General features: G+C 39.7%; 1 protein-coding gene across 1 annotated transcript; it reads left to right on the top strand.

The window, feature by feature from the left end:
• The first annotated feature begins 1,055 nt into the window (after positions 1–1,055).
• LOC115588438 (uncharacterized) lies at positions 1,056–12,554 on the top strand. The gene is made up of 12 exons (XM_030429053.1): positions 1,056–1,238; positions 2,279–2,424; positions 3,308–3,389; positions 3,624–3,759; positions 4,661–4,863; positions 4,956–5,092; positions 5,361–5,502; positions 6,267–6,551; positions 6,639–7,946; positions 8,161–8,948; positions 9,827–10,920; positions 11,031–12,554. The coding sequence occupies exons 1-12, from the start codon at positions 1,056–1,058 to the stop codon at positions 11,033–11,035; spliced, it is 4,509 nt and encodes a 1,502-aa protein (XP_030284913.1). The 3' UTR covers positions 11,036–12,554.
• The last annotated feature ends 69 nt before the right edge of the window (positions 12,555–12,623 follow it).

The raw sequence follows: 12,623 nt of genomic DNA, 5'->3' as shown, positions 1-12,623 counted from the left end.
GCCTCAAGATCCCAAATATCCTTTGGCGCACCCACATATGCATGCTAATGCCTCATTGTAGCAGCTATGCTGAATATCCAACTTCAAGATTCAGCTTTGAAAAAGGTGTAAGTAATGTCTTCTCAAATAAGTTGGGATCTCGGATCTTCTGGAGACTTGGATTACAAACTGTATCGAGTCATTTACTGTGTTTTGTTGGTATTTTTTTTTTTAAATGTACGTTTTAAAACAAATCACCATCTACTTCAGTTGTTTAGGAGATTGCTGTAATGCTGTTCTCTTTTGTGAAGCAACAAAACTTCACTCGACTTTCCATATTCATGAGGTCTCGTATAACAACTACTCACCCTCCTGTCTGTCTCTGTCCACACTACGTCCCCAAGTGACATGGTGTATACTAAAACATGGAGATATTTTATCTGAAGATAACACCATCATCATCTGATTAAGATCAGATTTGTGTCTTTGCTAGGCCTATGTGAAATGTACCCAACAGAGAAGAATCAATTACACACTGTAAGTCATAGGAATATGAGTTATAGGTTCTGATACTATATGTAAAACAAAGTAAACGTTTCAATGTCTTTTCTGTCTTTTCTGGTTTTTATACAACAATTACTGTTATTTTTAAAAACTTTGTAGTTATGAGTGTCAGACATTTATTCTGAAACTTTAATGGCTATCCGCCAAATATAAATAAACCAAATGTTGGACAATGGTTGAGTCTTAATGTCCTGTTTGCAGTAACAAAACAGTCGTAATAATAAATACATAAATAATTAAATCATGGGAACACACAAGAATACCTGCAAGGTAGAGATTCTATAAAAATTGTAACATAAATATATTTTTTTAATGGCCCATTTGGCACTTTTAATTTAAATTTAAATCAACTTACCTTCATGTCTTTAAGCTTTAATAATCATTTAAAATCATTTAAAGTGGCTGGAGATGATTGTTTTTTTTGTACATCGTTCATAATTCAAATGAAAACTTTATTAGTACGTTTATAATTACAGGGTTGCCAGGTTGGTAGTCTTGTTGTGAGGGACAGGATGCTGCTGCCTCACAAACCTGGCAACGTTGACTATGCGCTGGATACAGCAGACAGTATGGCGGACAGCGAGAGTGATTTGGAAACAGACGGGCTTGAATTAGCTCTGGAAACATTGTGCAAAAGACACTGCAGCGACGAGTCATCTCCGAGGAGCAAAAACTATTGCTCTGAGTTTTGTGAGGTACGTTAGACCCTGTTTTCTCCTCGGTATCCTCGAGGGTGTCTGTTTATTGCTAAGGCTACTAGCTCCGCTAGCTAACATTAGCCTCCAGATTAGCTCTATTTATTTAGCTGTGTTGCTAAGACTATGGCATGCAGCCAGTCAAAGACACAACATAAATGTTTAACGAAGTTGAAGAGGATATATACTGTTTTCCGACACAAGGTATTTCATTAAGTGACGTCCAGTGTGTTTTCAGGATATATGACTGACGTTTGATAATACTTAGCTTTATAGCTAGACAGTCAAGCTAAGCTAACGGTACGAGGTTGCTGTGTTTGGCCAAACTAACGTTATCAGCTATTATTAGTACCATGAAAACACCGCACAGCCTGTTCTCAAAGGCCAGTAGTTGAGATGAATTACCATGTTAGGTAAATACGAAACGATTTGACTGTAGCCACTGATGGAATACTTGATTTCTACTAATCATATTAATAGTAACGTTAGTTTAAACACTGCAAGGAGAACTTAATTAAGGCCAGAAGACCGCCAACTCATTGTATGTGATGCTTTTTGTGGTCATGCTTTAGTCCTATTACATTATTTTTTATAATTATTGATAACTCTAATCGGGATGTATTGTATTGGGGATGTTAGACAGAACATTGGTAGATTATAGATATATATATATATATATATATATATATATATATATATATATATATATATATATATATATATATGTCTTCATTTCAGGCACATGATATTAACGTGATTAAATGCAATTAAAGTCCCATTTTGTTAAATGCAGGTATGTTCTCCTCTGGAAACCCCTACTCCTTTGTAGTTACCAGTAACATCTGGGACATTCTTTCAATGAAAAAAATCAAAATTAGTAATTTGGAAATGTAACAAAGGATTCTGTTTATTCTGTCTCTTTTAAGTTTCAGAATAGTGATTGGTTCTAAGATTCCATCATTGATCATATGATTGTGATGAAATTGCCAGATCCTGTTATGTATTTTGGTGTGCTACATGTTTTTGTCCTCCCCTCATAGCTGGTTGAGGAGTACACAGGACACTGGCAGGTCCCTCTCCCTCAGCTGAAGGTGCTGTGGACTGCACTTTGTAGTTTCACCAAAGCCACTGCTGCTTTTCCTGATGACTGTCAGCATGTCCACTATGTTCTCAGCAGTCTGGCCTTGTAAGTAGTTTGTTCCTTTGAAACTGAATTGTTTTTGTTTGTTTTTGATGAACAGGCATACCATATTTCCCGCTCTTATTTGGGCACCTTTTAGCAGAAAGCATGATGCGTCAACTTCGGCATAAAACCATTGTTGGTGTTTCTGATGTTGTCCAGCACTCGTTAGCATTTCATAACTAATTTGGTAAAATCCATGATTGGCTGTAACATAGCATATATAGCTTTGTTGTAAGTACCCTTTTACAGACAAAGATTTCGCAATAATGGTGCAACGAAGGTTTGCCTCTACAGTCCCTTTCTAAAATGAAACAAGTCGGGGTGTTATAAAGCCACTTCTGTGTGTCATTTCACACAGCATGCTGGCGTTGCAGAACCAAGAGAGGCATAAGGTTTACAGGTAGAAACTGGATGGAAACAAACCAAGACACCCGTACAGATCTCAACGTTATGATGTGTGCCGTCATTAAATGACACACTGGAGCAGCTTTATGCTAGCACTGCTTAGTTCAGTGTGAAGATACAAAGTGGGTGTAGAGACGAGCCTTCGTCACTGCGTTATTACAGAATCTTTGTCTGAAAGGGGCTATATAGACGTTGAAGCAGAATATTGGCAATATTCCCACCTTGAAAAGGCAGTGTGAATGGGCTAATAACACTGCAGTACTTTCACTGTTTACGACCATAAGTCATCAGCATTTGCATTGGGAGATGATGTTTATCTATGATTCACTGGGATAATAAGCCTTCACTTTGAATATATGCAACAAAACACCAAACCACATATGGCACTGAACATGACAGCCTTGACCGATGAATATGTTGTTGTAGTTAGTGTGAGATGTTTTTTGGCAAACTAATGTTTTTTCTCCTCGTTTATTTGCAGGAGCTTCTTTGAGCTGATGCTGTTTTTTAGCAAAGAAGAATTTGTGGAAAAGCCTTTAAAAGACATCCTTGATTCCTTTCAGGTGACAGCAACTGACCCACTGCCTCAATCCTTAGTTTTCCTATTGACACGACCCCCTTTCATAAGGCAGCACCTAGCTGAACCACTACAACACAGCCAGTCTCACCCCATTTTTTTCTGCTGCTGCTCTCTTTGTTGTAATTTGGATTGTTTTAGTTGATAACCGTGAACAAATTAAATTCAAAGATCACTGATGTGATTGGTTACCTCATGACAAATTGTATTTTCTTTACAGGAGTGCCACTCTCAGCTCCTGCGACACAGGAACATTTATCTTCAGCATGTGAAGCAGATCATCAAAGCGGGAGGACCATGGGAGAATCCAGTGCTACAAGGAATCCTGAAGGAGGCAGACTTGCCACCAAAACAGGGTAAGCTCATGATCATCTCTAACAGCTGACATGGCTTTTGCAGACAAAACATTGCCTTGAAGGAGTGTGACAGGTTGTGTTCTGGTCCCTCCTGTCTGTCAGTCATACACTGATCACGTCACGTCAAGTTTTTAATTTTATTTTTTTGTGACCTATATCTAAAAACCTGTCAATGAACACTGATGCTATGTTACCCAAATTGGCTTGCAGGCTCACTAGTATGTCATGACTAAAATGTATAGAAATATTTTGGGTTTCTTAAAAAATTGATGACCACTGGCCAATCAGATTTTGGGGTTGTCTTTTAGGGCTGTAACAACCATCGTTTTGTTAACCTTCAAAGCTCCTACAGAGGTTTTTGAATGGCTTTTGTAATATTTTATAAATTATCACCCAAACAAATGTGTTATGTCAATGGAATTCATGGTGCTGTTATACTGAGGCTAGATTACCCTGCTAAGGCTGGAGTAAGTAATTCTGAAAGACGATAGTTTATTGTTGATTTGTTGAGAAATTTTTGGATTGCATGGATTGGAAACACTCCACGCAATCACCACTGGATTATAATTATATAATGCCAATAACAATAGTGTTGCCTAACCGCAACAGAATAAATAGACCTGCAAAACATCTTGAATGTCAAAGTTTTGAATGAGCTTCAAACTATTAAGTACAGTTGTAGTATTTAGCAAAATCTTTAGTAAAATCTCTCAAATGCTGAGCTGAAAACACAAACAAGTAGTAGATTGAATGCTGTTTTTTAATATGTTGTAACCACAAGAAACGGTTTGACATCATATTGGTAAAGAATTTGAATGACCACAACATCACAGTTACTCTATTTAAAGTGACCCCAGCCCTGTATCTAACACAATAACAATTTTAATCCTCTTCTTTGCAGTTGAGGACTACTTAAGCTCAGAGTTGCCTATATTCTTTGAGCTTCGGGTTCGCTACCTGCAGGCCTGTGAACGAATACAAGAGGCCAAAGCCCTGTCTAAAAGCTGCCTGGAGAATTGCGAGGCTGGAAAGCATTTGTACTTCCATCAGGCTTACCTGACCTGCCTCTGCAAGACCTCGCTGCATGAACACCTTCACAAGGAGGTGAGAGAGGCAATTCAGAGGGTAGTAAGGATTTTACACTGCATTTGGTGATTTTAAAAAAAAAGATTTAATCTTTGCCTCTTCCTCCTCAGATGGCAGAAATAGATGGCCGTGATGCAGTGGAGATTATCTGCAACACAGAGAGTGTTGAAAAAGATGAGCTTCTGCTGTCGCTGTGTAAAGCTTTCCTCACTCAGCAGCTACACAACGGAGACATGTACTACATCTGGTAAGAATGACCTTCAGACATGTATGTTACGCTAATACTACACTTGACTTTCCCTCTCAGCTTTTATAGTTGATGTTACTTTCTAGTTCTGAACCCAGTGTTCGCTCAGTATGTGTACGATGAATCTTGAAGTCAGATACACATTTTGATTTTGTTTTTTGTTTTTTTGTTCAGCTGTTTACTTTATGAGTTTACGAGTTGTTGCTCAATTAACATACCATATAATTGAGCTAGGTGTCTTTGACCTGGCATCTGCTGCCTCCTGTAGGGACTTGGTGTTCATCTGGAGCAGGCTGCATCTTCGGGCCCATCCCTCCAGACAAGGCTTCTTGGCTGAGTGTTTGCAGTTGGCTTCCTCCTCTACTAACGTCAGAGCCATCTTCCCCTTCATCAAACTGGTGACCACAGAGGTGCGAATGACAACACAAGCATAATCTTTTTCCATGTTGTGTTCAACAGGACAGGAGATAATTAACTGAATATTATGCACTTTGTTTGTAGCTAAAATGTGTGAACAAACTGACAACACTGCAATCTGACACAGATTGGCTCACATGCACAATTCCAGAGTCCAGAGTTGGAGTTAGTTTTTTACTGTGATATTGTTAACTTGTTTTGTATATTACTGTCTTGACTGACCTGAACAAAATGAATTTCCCTAGTGGACAATAAAGAATATCCAATCTAATTTACTCACACCTCATACATAAATTAGGTCGATGTTTGTCAGATCAAAATATCCTTCACTCTTGTGGATATACATGGTTGCAGTTTGATGTCAAATGATTTTGTTTCTAAATATTGCTACATCTTAATTTCCCTTATGTTAAATGTACTAAAAAAAACTTTTAATTGGTTATGAAACTGTCTCAATTTAATGGTGATGCCTCTATATGACCTACATAAGCAAACAAGACCATCACTGCCTTGATTATGTCTGTCACCTGTTTGGATTTCAACTTATCTGAGTTGATTAAGTAATAAAATTAAAACTACTTTTCAAGGCAGAGTGCTGAGAGTTAATTGAGGAATCTCAGTCTGAGGAAAGAAGCTGCTCTGTAATTGTAGAGGATATTTTGTTCACAGGGGCATCCAGAATCTTTTCCCTGTTCATTTGATTCTCCTATCTACCATTTGGACTCGTCTTAATCACTAGTGTGCTTGTTTCCGGCAGCTGGGGGGTGAAGGCGTCCATGTCTGTGTGGAGCTTTGTGCCAGGGCCTTGCAGCTGTGCGACATGCAGGCTGACAGCGGGGCCCGGTCCCTGGTTTGCAAGACCATCGCCTTCCTGCTCCCTCATGACCTGGAGATCTGTCGAGCGTGTGCCCTGCTGGTCTTCTGTCAGGAACGAAGCCTGGAAGCTTACCGAACTGTCTGCTTGCTTTATATGCATCCTGACCAGGAGCCACATCCCCACAACAGCCCTGTCCGGACCAGTGTTCGCTTCCATATTTTGCAGGTTGGAAGGGGTGAAGAGGGGAATATAATTTGTGCTGTAATGATAGATTTACATTATGAACATTTTTTGTACGTCTTTGTTTTCCAGATGCTCAAAGAGCGCCTCTGTTTTGATCCTGAGTTTTGGAACCTTCTGACTCTCAGGACCCATTGCTTGGAGTTGATAAGTGACAAGGTCATGAAGGCTGCTGTTCTCAGTGAGATGAGGGAGGAAGAGGAGAAGGAATACAGTAAAGAGCTGTTCATAGATAATTGTGTAAATGACTCATGCAGACAAGGTTGCAATTCCTGCAAGTACACTGAAGTTACATTGGAGAAGCAAGACCTTCCTAAAAAGAAGACTATAGATGGAGTGACAGCCCCATCAAATAATGCACTTCTGAGGAGGAGAAAATGGAGGAGAGGGTTGGGAAGGAGAAAACAATCTAAGTCTGTTGATGAGGTGGACCTTGGTGATGATCCAGAAATCATATTCAATGTGAAATCCACCTCTTTCAGCAGTAAGCCTGTGTATTCACTAAGACGCAATCACACCAAGGTGGAAAATCCTGCTCCTGTTAAGCCCCCTCTAACCCGAAAGAGAGAATACTTGTCTAGATGTGTGAAGAGCCAGATTCTGAAAAGAAAAGGTCAGAAGAAAAGATGGTTGCAGGGTCTTCCGAGGCTGGAGCTGGTGCACACACACAAAGAGAAGAAGGTCAAAGTTAAAGGGACAAAACAGGGACGGAAGGCTTCACTGAAACTGGAACTATCCTATCCTGACAATGAAATGTCTGTTCCAGTGGAGGACTTGGGTCTTGAGGAGATAACTGACGCAGAGGACAGAAAGCAGGATATGCCTCACCTGGAGAATGAACTGAAACAAGAGCAGAAACAGATGGAGGACCAACTTGAGCAGTTGATAACTGATACGGACAAAAAGGCAGATATGCCTCACCTGGAAAATGAACTTAAACAGGAGAGGGATGAGATGGAGAACCAGCTTGAACGGATGATAACTGACATGGAGGACAAAAAGGCGGATATGCCTCACCTAGAGAATGAACTTCAACAGGAAAATGGACTTGAGGAACATACTGACATGGTCGGTAGTAGTAGTTACGGTGCACAAACCCAAGAGGATTCTCAAATACAGATTGGTTCTAAGCTTTGTGAAGGTCCTCTTACTGAGCCTCAAGCTACTGTTCCAGCTGTTCAAGCTGATCCTGAACTAGATGGTCCACCTTTAGAGCTATTTGAATGTCCAGTAGATTTGTTTCACAGTTATTCTCTCAAATACAAAATGCCTGACAGCGAGAAACGGCAACTTCCTGAATCCAAAGTATCTGATGAGCTTAATGACGACGTAGAACAGGAGCCCCAGTCCACAGCGGAAACAGACGTGTCAATAAAAACGGTCAGTTGTTTGTCTTTAATAATCCTTACAAGAATTTTAAACATTTGGCAAATGCATTCCAAATCATTTTATTTGTATCTTTTCGTACAACATTTTGCTAAACTGTACTGAGAGGTGTTCACACAAACAGTGTAAACAATTATTCTATATGAAAAATAATCTTTTCCTGATGAACTCTTAGCCCGCTTTTAATGTTTTGCCATCTTTTCTCCAGGTGCTTGTCAAAAAAACATGGAGGGACAGAGCACTCCGTACTCAAAAATATGCTCACCTGATGCACCACTGCAAAGTATGCCGCAAAGATTATAAAGGCCTGAATGTTATGAGGCATGCTCTTTCACACCTGAGGGGTAGAAAACTAAGATGTATACTCTGCGGCAAGCGCTTTAAACACCTTCATTTTGCCAAAAAGCACATTCTAGACCACATTGATGAAATGTCCATGCAGACACCCCCTGATAAGGAGCTATGCATTGTGGATGTGCCAGCTTCTAATGGAATAGTTGATCAAGTTGAAAATCCAAGTCAGCCTCAGGATGCAAATAAGACTTCCATTTCAAATGAGGAAGCTCTGAATAAGAAACCCGGAAGCAGACCGAAATTGTCAAGTCTCAAGAGAGAAGATCGAATCATCAGGAACCTCCGCACCTTAATCAAAAAGACATCTGTGCTTCACAACAAGTGCAAGAACCCCGATGCAAATATATTCAAGGAGGTAGACTTCAAAGATGAGCAGGTAGTCATTAAAGATGGACTGGTGATAGTCAGAGATCCCTCTGTGGTAGAGAAAGATGGAGGAGGGGGGATGGAGAAGCCTGCAGGAGAGAATGGCTATGGTGTGGACATCACCTATCACTTGTGCCCCTCAGAGTCCTGTGATAGAGTATTCTTGAGGATCAGCAGCACACTAACAAAGCATGCCATCAAATGCCATGTTAGTGACGATAAAGTGCTGGAGAAGACTTTTGTTTGGGCCAAACAAAAGTGCACTCTGTGCCTCAGGTAAGACAAACAGTATACTGGTCTTCACACATTTACGGAGAGTTTAATGTGATCTTTACCTTCATCTGATCTATTATTTAAGTCTTTTAGTATGCACTGGTACAATTGGGAATTGGATGGCATGTACATCACAGTATCTGTTGTATGTCCGGCTGGTCATAATAGTAGTTTTTCCACTGCATGGCTCAACCCAACTTGCGTTTTCTTTCCTTTACCATTACACATCATACTCAGAAAACATGCAGATTAAAAGGTGATGAGTATTGATTGATTTCAACTGAAACCTTGGGACATTGCAGCATCAGCTATATCGTCATTAGGCTTTGTGTCTTTGCCTTGGATGGACTGGATTATGGCAGTTATTAATTTTAGTCCTTGCTCTGCGGCCACACTGGCATTATTTGTGCCACTTAAGCCAGAGTTTTCAAGTTGATCCTGCAAGCACTTGCACCACTGGGACCATGCACTCTTTCTGCACCAGGCTGCACCCACCTAAGACGAGTAGTGGTCAAAGACATGCTCCTAGGCCTCTAGTCTGAAGCTCTTCAACACACTATAAGCATCAGAATAGCAAAGGGATCTATTACAGATTGTCTACATGTTGGTGTTGACAGTGTTTTGGGTCAGTTACTAACATCACAGTAGATCACCCTCCGAGTTCAAATCTGTCAATGTGGGACAGCAAAAAAACCCATAAATTAATACTACGTTAACAGGACCCCTGGTACAGTTTAGCTTACAGTTTGTCAGTGACTGTTATTGATACAGATTCCCAGTTTTACACCTAGTGCCTAACTCAGGAACTAAATCTATCAACAACCAAAAAAAGTTCATCGTTATTATTTCTCATTTAGTCCTGATGTTCTTTTCTCCAACAGGCAGTTACAGTTTCTCCAACATTATAAGGATCACATGAAGCGGCACGATACTCCTCTCCAGTACTTCTGCTACCATTTGGAGTGTAACCAGCGCTTCGCAACACAACAGGAATTAAAAGACCATGTCAGTGCCCACCAGCCCTTCAGACCTCAGTGTCCATTCACAGACTGTGAGAAGCTATTCTCAAACCTCCAAGGTCTCTATGATCATGAATGGAGACACTACGTCCCAGCGCCTCAAAGAGACGAGCTAGAGCTGAGACAGTCCAGAGAGCAGAAGCAAAACACTGAAGCGCCATGGAAGCAGAAAATTAAGGTTGAGGAGATATGGCTGCAAAGTAAAAAGGGGCAGAGGGAGGGACTTGTCCTTGACCATGTTGAGGCATCCAATCTTGAGGATTTCAATGAAATCAAAACTGAAGTCCAGCCTTGTAAAATAAATGATCATGTTGATGGCTCTAATATTGAGGATTGTGTGAATCAAGACCTGTCTAAAATCGACAGTTGCTCAGATAAAACATGTAGTCATGAGCCCACAGAGGAAAACAAGTCCGCCGTCAATGGATATGAGAATGAGACAAGAAACCAAGTGTCTCAAGGAAAGATTTCCACCTCCCGTACTGGAGATTCTGCAGCAAACCAAAGCAAGTGCCGTCGAAAAAAGGCTCCCGTCGTGTATGACCCCTTGAATGTCCGAGACCTTGAGGATTTGTCCACTTTGGCTGAGGGAGTCCAGCAGAAACTTGGAGAGCCACACATCACTGAGCACAAATCCTTCCAACCCGAAGATCCCTCCTATGCGACTTTTGTTAAAGCCCCCTTCATCCGACCGCCACCCTCCACCTACATGGATGAATCTCTGCTCTCGATGCGGAAGAGAAGATCCACAGAAGAGGCCCCTCAGAAGAAAAATGTTTACTGGGGCAGTATAAAAAAAGAAACGGAGCAGCAGAAGAATGATGAGGCAACTGAGCAGAAGACCAGGGTTCGCTGTGACAAATGTCTTTCCTCCTTCAGCAGTGCTGAAGAATTACAGAAACACAGAGCCCTTAACACCTGCTCTGCACTCTTTGGCTTCGATTCTGACGATGAAAGTAAGTGAGCTTTTTCCACTGATTATAAAGTGTATCAATATTTTTAACCCAGTTGAATCACAGGATAATCAATTTGTATTTATTTATTTTTTAAATACATTTTCTTTCAGGTTAGTTGCAAGTAAAGAGGATCTGTAACCTGAGAGACTCGGCGTACTCTGTCATCTCGCTCAGGGTAACGATTCAAGATAAAGAAACACTGGAACCCTTTCTTAACACTCAGATACAGGACCTATTTAATTCTTGGATACCAGTATGTTGATAGAACCTTTTTTTTAAAGCAATAATTTTAACAGCTAAAACTAGTTTTGAAAACATTGTTTTCCGTCAAAACACTATCAGTGTGCACTTTGTCAAGCAGGTAAAACATAAACAAATCTGTGATGAATCCATATGTTCTCTTTATAGATATTTATTTACCTTTACCTATTTACATTGGTTGATAAAAACAAAAAATGTTTTGTCAGCAAATCTAAAAGTAATGCCAAAAAATGTGTGGGAATGAGAAATGAAATATGGCTCAAAACAGCCTCACAGGATTAAATACACAGTAGTTAGTTGTGTAAAAATACTCTACTGTAGGTACTGTTACATACAGCTTAAAGGTAACTAATCACACAATATACATTAAGTATATAAGTAATCACAGTATTTTTACTTAAGAATACCACAGAGTGTCAACTGTACCTGGACTCACCATATTGTGGTACAGGACTAAACACAGTGTATTAGCCGTTGTGCAACATATTTTTTAGGGAAGCAACTACACTTAAATAATGTTGAGGTGTTAACCAGTGCTGAATAAAAAAAAATGTGATGGTCCTATCCTATTTTGTCCTTAAACTGAATTTCACATGCAGTAAACTTTAAACAGTGTTCGAAATATTAAGAACAAAAATCCTGTTAACATGATGGAAAGATGAGCTCAATGCTCAGCTCAGTGTTGCCCTCTCTGGTAAATTCTTGTAGTCTTCCAAATGAATTGTGCACCACGCAGCGTTTGTATGAGTATGTATGAAAAGTTTCACTAAACATGACAAGTGGACATGTGGTGGTTGCTTCCACTTCCCACGTCTCCATACTATTAATTTATACATTTTCAGCATTATTTGTGTGGGCTGCTGTTTTCGTAGGTTCAGCAGGGTGGGGTTAAGCTTTCCAAACTAGGCTTCTGGTCGTGGTATGACAAGAGGAATCACTCACTAAAGCCGTGACCAAAATATCTAAAGACATGTGAATCCGCCTTCATACTGTCACACTTATTATGTACAGTATATGAATTATTCACAACTTTCTTAGTGCCAAGACTGAATGACAGTGTTAGACTGTAGGTAAAGATAAACATTCAAATTATTAACTCAGTACCAGTTTGGTCTAAACCATTTTTAACCCCATGACCATTTATTTCAGTACATAGAATATCTGACATTGGTTGTCCTTTATGTAAATACTTTTGAGATGGTTGAGATGTTTCATAACTTTTTAATGTAATGTTTTTATGGGACTGTGCACTTAAATCTGCTTATTTATATGTATAAATGTTAATAGGCTGGATTTGTAATGGTAATGATTCCCACGTTTATTTTTTCATAAAAAGTGATTAAATTTGTTTGAATAAACAAATGACACTAAAAGCTGTTTCTGTTGGTGCTTTCTATGAACATTTGCTGCACATTATTCAGGTAAATACACATTTTTTTTCT

The sequence above is a fragment of the Sparus aurata genome, chromosome 9 (genome assembly GCF_900880675.1).
Source record: "Sparus aurata chromosome 9, fSpaAur1.1, whole genome shotgun sequence".
NCBI lineage: Eukaryota > Metazoa > Chordata > Actinopteri > Spariformes > Sparidae > Sparus > Sparus aurata.
The sequence above is the reverse complement of the archived record's forward strand: the minus strand, read 5'-3'. Positions and strand labels throughout refer to the sequence as shown.

What these genes read in the sequence shown, in the direction of transcription:
- LOC115588438 (XM_030429053.1), top strand. Translation starts at nt 1,056, where the DNA reads ATGCTGCTGCCTCACAAACCTGGCAACGTTGACTATGCGCTGGATACA. An exon ending in AGACTTGCCACCAAAACAGG is followed by an intron (nt 3,760 to 4,660) that starts GTAAGCTCATGA and finishes TCTTCTTTGCAG; the next exon opens with TTGAGGACTACTTAAGCTCA. An exon ending in CAGACGTGTCAATAAAAACG is followed by an intron (nt 7,947 to 8,160) that starts GTCAGTTGTTTG and finishes TCTTTTCTCCAG; the next exon opens with GTGCTTGTCAAAAAAACATG.